The 17,804-nt window shown below is 48.7% G+C and overlaps 3 protein-coding genes across 3 annotated transcripts; 2 read left to right on the plus strand and 1 right to left on the minus strand.

Annotated features, from left to right (window-relative positions):
• Window positions 1-4,678: 4,678 nt before the first annotated feature.
• MYCGRDRAFT_51708 (uncharacterized protein) lies at window positions 4,679-6,349 on the plus strand (the record flags this gene model as incomplete). Its single annotated transcript, XM_003847170.1, has 1 exon — window positions 4,679-6,349. One exon carries the CDS (start codon window positions 4,679-4,681, stop codon window positions 6,347-6,349), a length of 1,671 nt encoding a protein of 556 aa, XP_003847218.1.
• A 6,851-nt stretch (window positions 6,350-13,200) lies between these two features.
• MYCGRDRAFT_97702 (uncharacterized protein) lies at window positions 13,201-14,235 on the minus strand (the record flags this gene model as incomplete). The annotated part of the gene is made up of 3 exons (XM_003847256.1): window positions 13,201-13,661; window positions 13,788-13,914; window positions 14,182-14,235. 3 exons carry the CDS (start codon window positions 14,233-14,235, stop codon window positions 13,201-13,203), a joined length of 642 nt encoding a protein of 213 aa, XP_003847304.1.
• Window positions 14,236-15,599: 1,364 nt separating this feature from the next.
• MYCGRDRAFT_97703 (uncharacterized protein) lies at window positions 15,600-16,885 on the plus strand (the record flags this gene model as incomplete). Its single annotated transcript, XM_003847171.1, has 2 exons — window positions 15,600-16,022; window positions 16,796-16,885. The coding sequence occupies 2 exons, from the start codon at window positions 15,600-15,602 to the stop codon at window positions 16,883-16,885; spliced, it is 513 nt and encodes a 170-aa protein (XP_003847219.1).
• Between the last annotated feature and the right edge of the window lie 919 nt (window positions 16,886-17,804).

Raw genomic sequence — 17,804 nt, forward strand, 5'->3', positions numbered from 1 at the left:
CAAGTCGAATCCGGGCCTAGTCCGGTTGTAGATACAGCCCGTTTTTCCTCTTGTTCGGCTAGCAACCCCGAATACTTAAGGATTATCCGTACCTACGTCCGATGTAGCTTAAGCCCGAGGATCCTAAATCTAGGCATTAAGTAATGCAGAACGCCAGGACGATTGCCGCAGAAAAGCCGCTTACGAAAGTAGTAAGAGCCGGCGCTATTAGTAGACACACCTTTAAGGAGACTAATAGCAAGTTTATCGAGGGAGACTTTGTTCTTGTCTTAAATAAGACTAAGACGAAGCTCCAACCGACCTTCGTAGGTCCCTTTAAGGTAATTAAGCGGAGCTAGCTTGGTATATATACCTTAGAGTCTTACGACGGTTCTGTAGTTAAGTATTAAGTTTATAGTAATCGCCTAATCCGCGCTAACTGCACTAGTTTTAGGGACTAGCAGAAGCGCTGTAGACAGGAGATTTCACTTAAGGCCGCTGGCCAGGAGTTTAAGGACTCCTTGCGTAATAATCTTGCACTTAATCTACGCTTAAGTTTCTCTACTCTAGCAACTATTCCTAAACAGAAGTAGGACAAGTTGTCTTTATAGCAGCTTAAACGGTTAGGAGCCCTTCGATTCCTTTTAGGGGAGGGCAAACCTTTGGATTCTTTAAAAACTAACGATTAGCTAAAGTTTTAACACAAGCTTAAACTCGCTGCTAATAAGATCCGAAGGAAGCATAGAGATGTTTTACGCGCGAATCGAAACAATACTAAGGAGGTAGAGAAACTTAAGGCTACTCTCGAAAAGAAACGTCTTAGGGAGCTGAAGAAGTTAGCACCCTTAAGTTAGCCGGTTATGCATCCGGTAAATACAGCCGCAACATTAAGGGAGGACGCTTAAGTTAACCCTATTGCAGCAACTGTTCCTGTCCCTACGGAGCCTGTTGTAGAAGAAACAGAAGAGGAACTACTTATAATCCCTTCCGAGCTCTAGGAGACTCTACTTAAACCCTAAGGGGAGTCGGGTAATAATAAGGACACTATTGTAGTTGTGCCCCGTCGACGACCACCCTAGAATATAAGGGAAGCTCCTCGTAATCCTGCGGTATAGCTACAAAGGAAGCTAACCTTTAAGTCTAAACGAAAGGTTAATGCGAGGGCCTAAGTTTGATAGATCCCCCGGAGGGTTTTTATTTTATGTTTTTATACTTAAGGCCAGTCCTTAAGTGCTATTATACATTTATTTCGCGCTAGCTTTCTAGTGTCGTATCGCATTGCATCGCATGTACAGCCTAGCAGATAAGGGGGCTTAGAAAAAAGAAAAACAAGAAAAACAACGCTTTTGGTGCTCCTGCTTAAGCCTACGAATTCTCTACCGATCCTACTTAGACCCGAATTAACCCTTCTTAGCCTGCTCCCTCTTAGCATCTTCTTCCTTCTTAGTAATAAGCTGCGTCTTAAGGGCTAACATTACCGCCTACAAGTGCAGCATCTAAGGAGTAATGCCTTAATTAGCCCTAAGACGCACTTAAGCCCGCGAAAGAGCTATCTAGACGACTTAATACACGGAGTAGCGCTTGTTAAAGCGGTTGCGGTAGAGCTGCTCGATGTGCTCCGTATATACGCGCGTGCGTTAGCTTCCTAGAGGAACTGTTAGGCCCTCTGCGCCGTATGCTTAACGCCTATTGTTAGCCCGAGGAGCCGTACTAAAAAACAGGTTCCCCTAGGTAGCGAAACCGCTTAAAGGGAGTACTAGCTCGTGTACAAGGCGGCCGGAGAAGGTTAGAATTAGGTCGTAATTATTAGTTAAGCCGGTCCGTACTAGTATTAAGGTCTGATCGATAGCGTATAAGAGCCTCTCTCCTTCGTGCATTAGATCTACGAAATCCTCCGCCGCATTATAGAACGGTAGGCTTAGAGATTAACGAGCTAGAGCTAGTGCGTTTCGAACCGGAGCTTGAACGGGAGCGGGCATAGTGCTCGGCCGAGGAGGCGGGCCCCGACGAGTACTTAAACTAGAGGGCACTAGCGCTAGAGTGCCTTAACGATCGCCTGTCGGGAAGAGGGTAGGGCCAGGCCTAAAGGAGCCTTATTGCCCTGTGCGGAAGAGTAGAGGTACGTTAGCCGGACGGGTCGTACGCCTAGCTTAAAGGTTGTCGCGGCGGATCCTGTCGTCTATAGTTAAGGGCATTCCTTAAGCATAGTTCTTAGGAAGATAGAAGGACAAAGGCCTAGCACCTAGGGATCTACCGAATCCCCTTAAAGGATCTAAGTAAGGACGCTCTAGCCGTAAAGGAGTGGTGTCTATTTCCTTACGAGCAGACAAGGGACCCCTTAAGTTAGGAGAACGAGCTGCAACTACTATTAAGTTAATATCCTCTATGTTAGCGATATTCGTCTAACTAGTAAGGAATAGGTTAAGCAGCTGCGTAACTCTACTAGATCTAGAATCGAAAGGTCTAGGGCTAGAAGGCGGCGGGCTTAAGGGCACTTAGATAGGCTCTTCTAGGAGCGGAATTAAGACTTCCTCCTTAAAGTCCACCTACTCGTCCTCCGCATTGTTATTACCTTCCTTAGCCTTCGGGTTCCTCTTCTTAGTCCTAGTCTTTCCCTAGAGTTTAGAATCTCTAACCGAACAGCGATCGTAGTAGTTAGTGTAGCTATAGTTAGCATAGTAGCCAAAGCAGCCTCTACTACTGCGGCATAACTTAAAGGGACTAGCCTTACGCTTGCCGGACTCGTAGCTACAGTTGCCTTCTTAAGGGCTGCTACCGAGAGCTTAAGTAAAAAGAGAGACTAGACGCTATTGCTTGTAGGCCCTAATAAGGTAACCGTCCGATTTACGCTAGTCTAAGCTGCGTAGATCGCCTAGCTCGAACGCTTAAAGTCCATCGATTAAGGCATTAAGTTAGGAAATCGTAAAGATAGCTAGGAATTGCCGAAGGTACTTAATAGGCGCATTCGACACTATAATCAGACAATATATTACTTCCCTTATCTATGCGTCCGTAACCGCGATGCGATTGGAGGCTAGGCTAGGAGTAAGGAGAGCTTTAAGTCGAGCGCCGACAGAGGCGTATATAGTAGTGCTATTAATGTTTCCTTAAGGGTCGAAGCGATCTAGCTTAGGGTATAAGCTACGAAGATCCGGAGAGCGGTTAAGGACGTTGCGAGGCATCGTAGGGTCCTAACCTTGTGCGGTAGTGCGACTCCTTAAGCTACGGCCCTAGTTCGCTAGTTAAGGGTTGCGCTAAGGGATTTCGTAATTATTGCTTGTAGGGGCGCGTATGCCTAGTAGCTTAGATCTAAGGCTTAAGGCAGACATGTTAAGCCTATCTCGATAAGCATCGTATGCCGACTTATAACCGGTAGCTTGCTTATACCCGAATTTGGTATACTCCATGCGGTTACGCCGAGATATAACATTAGGCTAGACGTAGAGTTTCCTTAAAGCGAACTTGTCTATTAATTCTTAGGTGGCAGCAGCTCGTAACGGCTGCTTCTTACTACTTAAGACCGAGCCGAATGCTTAAGTTAACATCCTTATATCTAAGTATCCGCGCTTAACTGTCTTAATAGTACTTTAAATAGCCTTCGTAGGAGGGAACTTAGGGGCTAGTTTACGAGGAGATCGGCGGAGCTACTTGTCGACCTTGTCGTCCTTGCTCTTATCGTCTTTCTTACGCTTATCTTCGTCACCCTTCGCTATAGCGACTATTGCTTAAGGTGTGTTGTAATGTTATAAGGTGTAGTAATCGTAGACTATGTAAAGGTCTAAGGAAAAGGGAAGGAAAGGATTGCGGAAGTTAATAAAAGAGAGAGGGTTTAAAAAGAATAACGTAGTCGCTTTTGTGCCCTTAGAGGGGCGACCTACTAGTGAATTCGACTACGTGCTAGCAGTTACCAGCTTAAGGCTTGTAATAGTACGTAAATTAGATTATTTACCTACTAGAATTAGCTAGACGATTGTACTTAAGCCCTTACCTTCCGAGCAATTACGGACCTCCTAGATTACGCTCGTTTATTCGAGATTACGTATACCTACTTAAGAGCATTAGCATATGACCTAAGCCTTTAATTAAGGTTGTTACAAACGCTTAAGGTTACGCATTTACCAAAAGGGAGGATGTTCAAAAACACTAAAAACCTCGCTTAGGTTTACTTGAACCCTTAAAGCCTTAGGCACCGTTTCACTTGAAGGCTCGTTATTATTACATAACTCGCTCGTTTCAGTTAGTCTATATAGCTTAAGGGCCTTCGCCCTCATAAATCAGTATTATTCTTTTTCCGCTTTTTGATCAGCCTTAGACGCCCGGGTCTGATTGAAGTCGTCTATTTCGTGAGCAAGGATGTGTCGGATGAAGGTGCACGCTGTTCATAAGTCCGTGTTTTTCAGGTCCAATTCTGTGCCCATACGAGTCGCCACACAGTGATGGACTGAATCGACTGCCCGATGAATTATTGTCGATAGTGGATGCGAATTGAAGCCCATCGCTCGTCGCTTAGCAGGTCGCTGAAGTCTTTCAGCCAATCGGATGCTTCCGCCGAGCTGTGCGCAATTGAAAGTCGCAGGCACTCGCGAACTTCGACTGCGTTCTTCTCACTCACATCACGACATCACCATCATGTTCTCCCGCAATCACAACTATACAGGCATCATCTGACACCTATGCAAGGGTGCGATCGGCCTGTACCATGTTCTCACGAATCAAAAATGTGTTCAAGCGCTCCGTCGCCTCACGAGTGTCTGGGCGCTGCCTTTCGATCGATCATGACCCGGAATCGCTTTACAGGTACTCTTCTGGACGCTGGCTCTGGAGAGAGGAGCTACAAATGGCATGTCGATGGCGGAAGTTCAACACCACGGAACTCGCACAGGCTGCGGCGCCGGCTGCAGGGTCACGATCCTGTGTAAAACTGGCCAAGCTATCCGAGGGTAGCTTCAACAAAGCATTCCTGCTCACCATGGACGATGGCAAGGAGATCATCGCCAAAATACCCAACCCCAATGCAGGCTATGAGCATTTCACCACCGCGAGCGAAGTGGCAACCATGGATTACGCGCGGAACATCCTTGGTGTTCCTGTACCTCAAGTCTACGCTTGGAATTCGTCTGCAGACAATCCTGTTGGCGCGGAGTACATTTTGATGGAAAAGTGCCCGGGGATCGAACTGCACAAGGTCTGGGACACGATTACTGATCGCCAAAAAGCTGCCATCATCCACAGACTGGTGAGCTATGAAGCTGCGTTTGTGTCATTGGAACTTCCCATGTACGGGAGCCTGTACTATGCGAAGGACCTCGATTCCACGAACCGTGATCACTGTATCCTTCCACCGTCGGCCAAAGACACGAGACTCTCGGCATTTGCTATCGGCCCAACTACGGACAGAAATTTCTTTGATCACGGCAGGGCTGGCGCTACGGCAAATCAAGGACCTTGGGCCACGGTCGAAGAATACAACGTCGCGATTGCCGAGCGTGAAAAAGCCTGTCTGCAGAGGTCATCACAATTTCCAGACCCGCAGGGATTCTACAACGGCCCGGGACAATACCAGCAGATCTCCAGAACGAAGCTGCAGACCCTGCAAGATTTTGAGAAAGTGGCTCAGTATCTGAAGCCAACGGATCCAATCCTCTCCAAGCCAGTCTTCTGGCATACTGATCTACACTGGGACAACATATTCGTCGACGAGAACGACCCGACAGTAATCACAGCCATCATCGACTGGCAGGCAGTACACGTCGCTCCACTCTTCGCACAAGCCCGACATCCGACTTTTCTCGAATTCGATGGCGAAATCCCAGACACTTTTGATGCGGACGCCATCAAGCTGCCCGACAACTTCGAAGATCTCAGCGAAGAAGAGCAGCACGCTGCGAAAAAACTGCGCGGTGCGCAAATATTGTGGAAGCTGTACGAAGTTGAGCTCATCTGCCAATGTGACGACATCAACCGGGCTATTCGCTTCGGCAAAGGCCTGCTCGGTCGATTGCCCAGTCTTGCAGGCAACATTTTCAGCGATGGCGAGCTACTCGTCCAGGACCTCCTGATGAGTCTACAGCAGGAATGGAGTCAGGTTGTGGACGATCCCGTCGCCAACCCCTGCCCGCTGTCATTCGCAGATGCGGACAAAACAGCCCATGATGAACAATTTGTGCTCTGGACGCAAAGCATTGAGCTGATGACTGACTTTTTGACGAGTATTGGCGGATATCGTGGCTGGGACGGCTCAGTATCGCATGAACAATACAACACAGCAAAAGAGCATATGAGATTGTACAAGGAAGACTTCATTTCACGGCATTCGTCAACAGAGGCGGAGAGGACAAGATGGCTGGAGGTCTGGCCTTTTCCAGACTGAGGGCATTAGTTTCGGCCCTACCGCCGCCGAACATATTCATCCTCAACGACACCTTCACCGGAAGACAAATGTCAGCGTTCCACGCCGCCTCGACGTTGTTGACAGCGTAGGAGCTTCGTCGCCTACAATGTCACGCGATCGCGCAAGCCGCTACCTATACTACCAGATCCGGAGATGAGCGAACAACAGAGGAGCTTGATAGAGGATCATTGCAATTCCGCGGAGCACTCCACACGCGTGCGAACACATCCGAACGACCACCTCGGACGACCACCTGGGACGACCACCTTGGACGGTCACATTCGAGATCCCACCACATCACGCCGTCGGACGACGAAGCCCGCGCTTCCTCACCTATGCGGCTCTTCGAATAGCGGGACATCTCCTCGCCAACTTTGGCTCATAGGTACAGTCCCGAGCGATTACTTTACGGTGAAGTCCGGCCGCATGCGTAGGTACCATGTCAATGCATTGCGAAGGAGCGGTCAGACACTTCCTGCTAATCCGAGAGAGCTGTCGTTCGATGAGGCCCAGGCTATGCTGTATATCACCATGCCCTCCAAAGGCGCTTGCAGATACACTTACTCTACGCGGAGCAGAAGCTGTCGCATGTGAAGTTCGGCAGTGGGATCTTGTCATCTGGTTCCAAGACAAAGCAGACCCTGGACACAGTAGTGGGCATCCACCTGCGACTTACACAGACGGAGCGGATTGGGACATATGGCATGGCCTGTCAGGAGCGCATCGAAGCGGCCGGTTGTTGAGCACCTACACAGCCTACCGATTGTTTTGGACAGGCAACTAATACGTACGGCACAACAGGTCGGCACCGCGTCTGCGAGGGCAACCTCACACCTGCAGCTTGAACATCAGCATCTCGCCGCCAGTCTGGACACCAACCGATCGCCGCCACCGGATGCTCAGCAACACGTCTCCAGCGATCTCATCGTGCTTCACACTGACCGCTTGATTCATCGTGGTTTCGTCCCAGCACGACACATGTCGATACCACTCGACACTCCTTCCGCTTCCTTGCAGTACCTTACTCTCGGCTTCTTGTCCTTCGGCCGCCGCCTCGGTACCATCCTCACTATGTAACAAAGCAAAGTCGCCGCCTTTGGCCGTTGCAGCGCACTACGAAAACAACGCCAGGACTGTGCACCCACTCTCAGAGTCCCTCTGTCTCGTGCTGCAAGCGCTTCCAACACCACTTCTGATCCGATCCGTGCAACGCCTTCTGCCTCGTGACGACCAGCAAGAGTTTCACTTCGCCTCGCACTTTACGCCAAGTAGCCCTCAACCAAGCTCGCAGCCGCCCACGGCCTACGAAGAGTTGAGAGACGGAAGTCCATGGACTCAAGGTCGGCCTCGCAACATATACGACTCGAACACGAATTGCATCTTTTCAAGGATCGCCGTGTGCACCTGAACTTGAATCGTGTTCAGCATGGCCGCAACAGCTGGCGCTTGTACGGCCCCGTTCCAATAACGAGCAGGCTCGTATGACAGTCACGACAAGCGTGTGCGCCTCCAGAAGCAACTCCACGACCCTTGATACCATTCCCGATGCCACCGCGTTCTCGAAACTCGCCGTCAATACAGCCTGCGCTGCCTCCACTGCCGCCAGCAGCATCGCCCTTTATTTGGCGCCATAGACTTCACCGACCAGCTTGATCACCGCCACACCATCTACAGCGTGATCAAGCCTACTGCGCGCGCTCAGGGTCCCCCAACGTCCACCATCTGCGCCAAGAGCAAGAGCAAGAGCATGAACGATGTCACCTCCGAGACCCTCATACAAGACACCTTCCGCGTCGCCTGCGTTGGCTGCCTGCGCATGCCTTCGTGCTCCTCAATGGGCTCATTCACCTCTATGACATGACCTCCGGGCGCTCCACTAGCAACTTCACCACCCTCAGCGGTACGATTGGTCGACTCTACCACCATCCGGGCCTCACCACCGAGCAATCCAGCGAACCTTCATCACACTCAGCGATATCAGCCCTCACAGGCCTTCGCGGACCGAGACATTTCTCAGCAATCGTCGTTCTCACTACCACCGGTAACACCGAACCAAAACAGACAATGCCAAACGGTCATCCAGTGTGGTGAACAATCAATCCACTAATCCCCGAAGGGGGTAGATTGATTAATTGCCACCATGGTGAGGATTAATTAATTGGTATCTACAATGCCAGTCGTTTAGATTAATTAATTGATTAATTAATCCATGGCATTGGTTAATCCGGTGGATTGGTAGATTAGAAATGGATTAGTAGATTAGCAATAGATTAAGGGATTAACCGGATTAAGGACTTCTGCCTGCTGCAGGCACCGCCGGAGGCCAGCTCGCCGTAGGCGGAGCGATTTTGACGGATTAGTTAATCTAAACATAGCCGGATTAGTTAATCCGAGTGGTTTAAGGGTGTTGTTAGCGTTAGTAAGGGTAGTGTTGTTATAAAGGTGTAGGTTAGGGTTAATTCGAAGAAGTTGTAAACCTAAGCTTAAACCCTAATTGCGGAGCCTTATAAATCTATTAATTCTATTAGTCGGGGAGTAGCTAAAACGCGGGGACTCCGCGCATATACTAGCGTAGAGCCGCATTTTAGCTCTAAACTAGTCCGCTCTAACTTTATATACTTCTTAATACTAGATTTCTCTAGTAAGGAATCCGTATACTATGTTTTATATAAGCGCTTTACTAAGATCTCGAATAGCGCTTTCCTATAAAAAAAGAATAAGTATTATCGGGTATATAGTTATAGAGTTATCGAGTCTAGAATTCTAGGAAGGTTTTAAGATCTAAGATTAAACTTTTAGCTATAGTAATCTCTCGACATTTAATAACTAAATAGCTATAATACTAACTTTATTCTTAATACTTACTATATCGATATAGTTTTTAATTTATATTTAAGCGTAGATCTCGCGCTTTCTAATAAACTACTTCTCGCCGTATTAGTATATTAGGATTATATTTAAATAGTTACCGTAATATATTAACGATACTAGCGTCGGAGATACTAAGCCGCACCGTTAAACTCTAATTCTCGAGCCTTATTCCTTCCTTTACGACTATTAATACTATTATAATGTCCTTCTTTATAGGGCGCCTATTATCCTCGCGCGTTACCGATATTACCAACGTCGACGATACCGACCTCGAGAGCGCTCTAACCGTATCGCTCGCCGCCTCCGAGGTACTAATCCCTACCGAGTTCTAACGTACGAACGACTACGATAGTGTTATAGTAGAAGCACCGGCTCCTATACCGATCTATAGCTACGAGGGCCTTAATCTTACTCGCTACTCGCTTAAGGGATATACTATTACTATATCCTTACTTAATAAGGACTTATAGGTATAGAAGTATAGCTATCGGCTAAATAAGATTAAGGATAACAAATAACTCGAATACTAGCTCTATAGGACGTACTATTAAGTACGCTCGAGCGTCCCTTATAGATACTAGACTAGCTCTTAAACGAGTAGCTCTAGTAAATATATAAAAGAGGCGTATAGGATTAATCGTAATAGACCGATTACCGTAGTATGTTTAGCCTTACCGAAGAAGCGGAAGGTTACTAATCTCTTTAGTCTACCTAAAGAGACTAACTATATTACTATTAGTCGCTTCGCGGCTACGTTTAATACCGGTCGATTTAAGAGTAATCTATTACGGTAGATTATCTTCTACTACATCCCCTTCCGTAAGGTCGATAACGAGTACTAGCGTTTAATACTTATTAACCTAAACCCTCTTATTTAGAACTTATTACCGGATTATACGACTATAAGTCGCTAGATATATAAGGCGTACAATAGCTATCTCGGCGTAATTACTAAGCTACTCGTAACAGCGATTAGACTTATTTACTTCTTAATAGATATATAGACGTTAAAGAATAGTATTACGCTCGCTAGCCTTATTATATACTTTATCGATAATAGCGGTAAACTCTAGAACTTCGTACTCGGCCTACCTACTTACTATAGTACTTATAGTAGAGTTAATATTACTAAAACGACTAGTTTAATTATCTACTAGTTCTCGATTCCTCGCGGCTCTATTAGCTACTTCTATAGCGACAACGTAGCTAATAACGACACTTATATAGCCGCTCTCGTAGTAGAGTTTAACTTCGACGCTATTAAGCGACGACTACGCTATGTCGGCTATATCCTTAACCTCGTAGCTAAGGCCCTTATAGTCGGATATACTAGCGACGACGACGTACTCGAGCTAGAGCTAGACCGAGATAGTAAGGAAGAGCGTAAACAACTCCTTACGTAGCGGCGTAAGGGACTAGTTAGTAAACTCTATAACCTTGTTACCTACATCCTTTAGTCGACTTAGCGTAAGGAGCTACTCGCTTCGCTATAGACGGAGCCGTATATTAACTATATTATTAAGGTAAGGATCTACCGTCTTATCCGTAACAACGACATAAGGTAGAATAGTATATATACTATAATTAAACGCGCTCTTATACTCCGAGAGGCACTAGACGCCTTCGTATAGCTCGAGGTTAATAAATAGACGGCTTATAAGGTTTATAAACGTATAATAAATATCGCTACTTCTACTAATACTATATCTCGTAGAATGCCTACGACTATAAGAATAGCTATAAGCCTATAAATTAGCGTCCGGCTAAGCGAGAGCGTCTATACCTTCTTAATAACCGACTCTCGTATAAGGACTAGCGTATATTATAGTAATACTATACCCTCTTAAAGCCCTTAGCTATAGCTACTCTTCGACTTTAAGGTACGGTTAGACGGCATAGTTAGATATAGCTTATGTTACTAGTTCTTAAGAAGTTACTTACTTACTTCGAGGACAACAAACGTATATATAACGTCGACAACGCTATAGAGGTTATTATATAGTTTCCTAAGGCGGTAGAGCTAAACTAAGAGTAGCACTTCCGCGCTAATATTAACCTCGCGTAGAAGAAGCTAGATGCCTACTATACCCTTATAGACAATACGCCGGTCTATGTCGCCGTGGTCGTTCTTTATCCGCGCTATAATATAGCTTAGTTAAGGAAGTAATAGAGTAGTAGAACGGCGTAGATCGCTTACGTAGAAGCTAAATTAAAGGCTATATAGGCTAACTATTTATAGAAGCTAGACATCTTTAACGGCGACGACGATACGATTACGCCCTTATAGTTAGTATTATAACTATAACCTCGTATAACCGGTAGACGATATAACCGAGTCCTTAACTAAGAGCCGTCCGACTTCGTAGCTATAGCCGGTAGTAGTAACGAAGAACGAGCTAAGGAGCGGCAAACGGTAGTAATACTCGATAAGTAATAGTTACTTTATATAAGCCTTAACTCTAACTACTATATCGACGACCCCTACGCGTAGTAGTAGAAGAAGCGCTTCGAATAGCCTTAATTAATACGTATAGCATTAGATATCCTTATAACGCCGCCGATAAGCGATAAGCTAGAGCGTCTATTTAGCGCGACCGGACTTATAGTTACTAACCGCCGTAACCGCCTTAAAGAAGATACTATTGCCGCTTTAGCCTTACTACGAAGCTAGACTCGTAAAGGTGCTATATTATAGGCTTAGTTTAAGCCGGAAGTTATACTAGTAGACGTAATAGCCGGATAATATAGTTACTAAGAGCCTTACTAAGAGCCTTACTACGAGCCTTACTAACAATACCTCTACCGCGCATACTACTATAAACATAAACGCGGCTAAGTTATAAAAACTAAAGGAGTATCTAGCCTTCTTATTAGCCGACCGTTTAATAGTAGATTCGTCGTTTCTAGCTCCTATACGAGTCGTTTACGCGAGTAAGAGATATACGGTAGCGTGCTCGAATCTACCGCCGAGCGGAGGTGTCGATTCTATGTTGTATATAGCTATATCCCTTAATCTAGCTATTTCCTTTAATCTACTAATCTATTACTAATCTACTAATCTATCTAACAACACCACCAATTAATTAATCCGTTAATCTATGCTTAACATAAGGATTGGTGGATTAACACCCCTGCAATGCTAAGCAATAGCGAGGATTAATTAATAGATTGGTCAATCCGGTAGATTGGTCAATCCAAGGATTGATTGTTCACCACACTGCGGTCATCGTCGTCAAGACCTTCAGGATCGGCCTCTCCCACCTACAAGACCAAAGTATTGCCAATCTCGCGCTGCCACTGTTCGCATTGCCTTGGTTTCTCGGTTCGATCGGTCGTTTCTTCGATGTCAGACGCTGCTGTAGATGGATCCAGAGAGTCAAAAGCTTCTTCAATGCGAGATTAGCAAGCCTTTTGATGGCTGTGTTGGCCACGCCGGCTGTTTTGTCGGCATCGCCGCTCCACAAAAATCCACCGCCCTGCCGAATACCATGTGTGTGACGACCGCTGCGTGATCAGGAGATTCGTCTACGGCCACCCGTTATTGATGGGCGAACTCACTCCGCTGCGCGCCCGTTACTCTCGACAGTGCATCGGTTGTCCATCGCACACGACATCTCGTCACCTCTCGCAGGTCTTCTCTGACCTTATTGTCGTCTGCACCGTTGGCTACACCAGACCAACATCGCCAGTATCCTGGAGCGTGATGCTCAAGACGCTTTCCGAAAATACTGTCTAACATCTCGCCTTTGCTCGTCCTCACAAGATTTACTACCACTGCGACATGGAAACGAGGCCTCGATCACTGCGTCAACGACATCAACAACGCTGCTCCATGAGTCCGTGTTCTCCGTCAACGTCCAACGAGGATTGAAATTATGTTTCTGGGCCTACTTTGTGACAGTTGAGGCTGCTTCTCCAGAATATACCATAATCTGCGAGTCAGGGAGCCTCATCTTTGCTCAATGCTCTCCATAGCCAGTATATCTGCAAGTCAAGCCGTCGTCGCCATCAATGCTGCAATCTGCTACATCATACCCATCCTGCACCATGTCCACCATCGTTGCACCCTTGATCCCGCTCACGCTCTTCTTATGCTGTGTGTACTCGGCCGCGATAAACTCCACGGGCGTGAACTTCGCAAAGGGCTTCGGTCCGAAGCCAGAATCGTCTTCGACGATCCATTCAGCACTTGTGAGACAAAGCGAGGGCTCATTCGTAAAGGTTTTTGATGCTGTTTGGCCGGTGGCCTCGTTCTGAATGTACGTTGTCCCGCCTGTCTTCCCGTTTGCTACCACGCGTACGAAGATCACATCGCCAGGCTTAAGCGTAAAGTCGTCGTAGTCGATGGAACCGGTAGGCCACCATTCGGACCAGGCCGAGTATACCGTCTTATCGTTGTCTTGTACCTCCCAGGCGATGCCTTAGAATGCTTAGTTGCAGTCCACGAAAGGGCAAGCAACTGTATGTTACTTACCGGTCTGGAGGAGCGCATTCTAACATCCGGTGCCGTCGATGCCGACCCAGGCGGTGCCCGAGTACCACAAACCCTCCTCTGCATGCTTGGGCTTCGAAGCCTCGGGCACGATGAACGATGCACTGACTTCGGTAATCTCTTCGCCGTATTGGATGGCGCCTGCCCAGTCGGGATACGAGACGTACTGAATATCTCGGGCCTGACGCTGGTGCTCCAGGGATTTACTTGAACTTGCTCAAGACGAGCAAGGGCGGTGATCGTTCAATCGAAGTATCCGTCCCGCATCCCATGACCAGTCTATAGAGGAGACGATGAAAGCTGATCTGGAGCTCGCAATGACCCAGGATGTAGCAGTGCAGTCGTCATCAACGTCCTTGTGTGCGCCAGCCCTTTGTGTGGACCTCGTCCAGCATCATAGCACTATCAGCACGACAGCTTCCGAAACCACTGGATGTCTCTGACTGACCCAGGGAAGGCAATTCTCCGAAGACGTCCGCACGTTCCATGTTCCAACTTCCATGCTCCCGCCTGTCACCTTCAGCCATCGGCCGCCGGCTCGACTACGCCATCACCTTGCGAAACGTTGCGCTGGGACAGAATATACTGCGTGCAAATTCCAATCGACATGGCACAATACAGCTCCAGATGAAGCTTTTCCTCTCCCTTGCCCGTTCATCTTATGTTCGGACGGACAACTCAAAGCCTACGAGCCGTCGCTCCAAAGGTGACCCTCTATCGGCTCAGGGAATCATGCACGGACTGAAAGCTTGAAACTCGAATGCATTTTCCGAACAGAAGATCGAGACAGTTTGGGCGCGAACTTGTCGGTTGATCTGCATGAACGCGAGCTCGGAGAATCTCCTGAGAACTTGGTCGCGGCCTTTGGGCATCACAGTCTCGTGTCAAACGACATTGCCTTCGAAGCGAAAGCCTTGACGAGCTCAAGAAGAGGAGTCTAAATCAAACTTAACCAGTCCTGCATGAATCTGCGCGCATTCACAAACTCACCTTCAGGCTGACCGTCGTCGTCCGCCAGACGATGCCCTCCCGTCATTCCCGGGCCTCTCCTCGGCCAGTCCGCGATTTCTTCGCTACCTCTCCACTTAGGGCCTTGGCCTCCGGACTGGCGTAGCGTATGGCGAAGTACTCTTTCGGCCGTCATTGACAGCGTCGTCCTTTTGGCTGCTAGTCCTCTCGGTTGCTGGCCCTCTCGGTTGCTCGGCCTCTTTCTCACTCGTTTCTGCCATCTTTTCCGCTCTCTTCTCTCAAAGCATTTCAACTCCCTCGCCGAAGCCGCCAAATCTTCCGCCTCCGCGACAAGCGCCATAAAACCACTCCCGCTGATTTCAGCTCTTCAAGTTCAAATATCTCATGGCACCAGCATCGCGGCATTGCTCACGGCCGGCCATATTCCAGAGAGTACGCCGCATGGCACGAATAGCACAGCAATTCAAGCTTGGTCTATCAAGAGATGGGATGTGGTTGTGAACGCAGAGACGTCTCCGCGGAGGGGAAGATAGCATTTTTCAGGCCTGAGGCTACCATTTTCTACGGCGGGACCACGGAGATCATCCAGCATCTCACACCAAGACATCACCTTCGACATCAAACCCCATCGTCTACAGTACCACCTCACTTCACAGCGCCATGAAGACAAATGCAAGTCACCACAATGCAAGCCAAGCAAGTCACGACAATGAACGCCATGCATGTCAGTCAAGACAGCCGTATGCGGGCGTCCGACATCGATTCCAGCCCGAGCAAACAAAGCACCACGACTCACTGCCGCTCTCCATTATCCTTCCTGACACCTGATTGAAAATGGAAGAAATCCTGCTCGTATCGGCAACAATTCGTCACGCAGACACCACCCCGCCCACGAAAATGCCCGCCGATGACCTCGCTACCCAACGCGCCCTCTTCTCCCGGTATCACGCCCTCCTCGACACCGAGACCCTCCTCACCGCCCAACACAACGAAACCACTCGTCGAACCGACCGCCTCGCGCAGCGCAAAGCTCGACTCCTCTCCACTCGCGAAGACCGGCAGGAATATGTCTCCGATGATGTGCTCGTCGAGATCGCGCGGGTCTTGGATATCGAGGCCGAAGAGAGCTTGTTGAAAGTCAGGGACCGGACATTGCGGGAGATGCTTGGCGAGGTGAGACAGGAGGTGGCGCGTTTCTGCAATGAGAAGAGGAGAGGATATTGGCGCCTGCAATGTCAAGATTCGGAAGTTGGATGGAGTGCGAGGGATCGGAGCATGGCTCTGGGATTGCTTGTTGTTCTCCTGTATGGACTTGCATGGGTTTGTGGGGAGTGATACTGTGTTCGTCGCGATCGCGCCGAGTGCCGTGGATGCGGCCGGGAGCGTATCGATGGGCGGAGATGCTGGGATCGATCGGGTCCACGATGTCCTTGCTGGGCTTGGACCCTTTAAACACTTCACAAGCAACAGCGAGATGGACAAAACGCCGCATCGCGGACACGTCTCTTTGCTCGACCCTTCAAAGGTCTATTTGCTACAAACACTAAACCTATCAGCGCTCACCTTCACGGAACCAGCCACTATGTTCATCGACATGTGCTTCGCTCTGACGAAGTTCTCACATGCAACGAGACAAGAGACGACTGCCAAGGGTGTGCGGAACCACCTATCAAGGGAAGCAACCTCCATGAAAGAGTTGAGGCAATACAAGCTCATTTCGGCGGACAAGAAGATGGCGAGAGAGAGAAATACCAACCCGCATCGCAGACAACGGGAAAACCATGCTATCTCCATCGCCAGACACCTCTGCATCGAAGAGAGAAGACCTTCAGCTTCTCGGGAATTTCCGGTGCGGCATACGACGACGTTGTCTCAGCCCATACCCCGTTTTCCGCCACACTTTCTCCAACGGCTCGTCGGCCTCCCAAGACAGACCACGCAGACTCCAGCTCAATTGCTGAACCCTACGCAATCTTTTCTCGGGAGACCCAGTACACAGCTACAAGCCCAGCGGCATCGCGGATGAGTGCGCTCGGCGCGAATTTGGAATGAGCTCAAAAGTGTTGCGGTAAATCTGCTCTGATCCTCAACAGGCAAATCTCATCGAGGAAGAGATCGGCTCTTCGCTCGTTGCCTTTTCGCTCATTGCGATGTTTCAATCGGTTTGGGCACGGCGGGAGTAGCAGCATTCGCCGTCTTGGGCTGGCCTCTCCGACGTGCGCGCATCAACGCGGTCGTATGCAGGGTGCCGAAAAGTCGGTCTGGAGCTCCAAACGGAGGATTACAACATTCGATTCCATCTCTCTCTCTCTTCTCTTCCTTTCCTTCCCACTCCATTTGCCCAGCCAAAAACAGCCGCTTCCCATCTTCCCATACTCCGCAGACACGGAAGACATAAACTACAAAGTCGACCTAAATCCAACATCCACCTCGACCTCCGCGACCAACGTTCTCTCTACAGGATCCATCGTCGATCGGAAGTCCCACCTCCTCCTGCCAACCACTCCTCTGTCCCGCTAACATCCCAGCCAGCCATCCAATCAGCCGCCACCTATCGATCCATCGAAATCCATCACCATGCCTCCCCGCAAAGTCTCCTCCACCACGAAATTCTCGGTCGAAGAAACCGCCATCCTCCAAATTCAAGAACTCGCCCGACAATCCCAAGAACTCGCCCACGCGGCTCAAAACGACGCTCTGCTCGCGGTGCAAAAGGCGACGTATGCGATGCAGAGAGCGGATGAGGCGAGGAGGGTGACTACGTTGGCGTTGGTATTTGCGGCGGTGGTGGTGGTTGTGTTGGCCGGGGTTGTTTGGGGTGGGTTGGGAAAGGCTTAGAAGGGAAGAGCGGAGAGAGCCGGTGGATGTCGGTTGGGAGTGTGCGAGGCAAGTGCTCGATGTGGTCGATGTTAAATTTGAGAGAGGACACTGGGTGGAACGGAGGACGGGAGTGAGTGGGTTGGGAACAGTGGTGTTGGGAAGGAATGGTTTTGAAAAGGTTAGTGTTGGGCAGGAGTAGAGTAGGATTTCAACCTTCACGTTTCGCAGGAGTCACAGCACACCCTCCTTACTGCTACGCTATCACCGCGTCCGCTCGTCCTC

This window comes from Zymoseptoria tritici, chromosome 16 (genome assembly GCF_000219625.1).
Source record: "Zymoseptoria tritici IPO323 chromosome 16, whole genome shotgun sequence".
In the NCBI taxonomy this organism is placed as follows: domain Eukaryota; kingdom Fungi; phylum Ascomycota; class Dothideomycetes; order Mycosphaerellales; family Mycosphaerellaceae; genus Zymoseptoria; species Zymoseptoria tritici.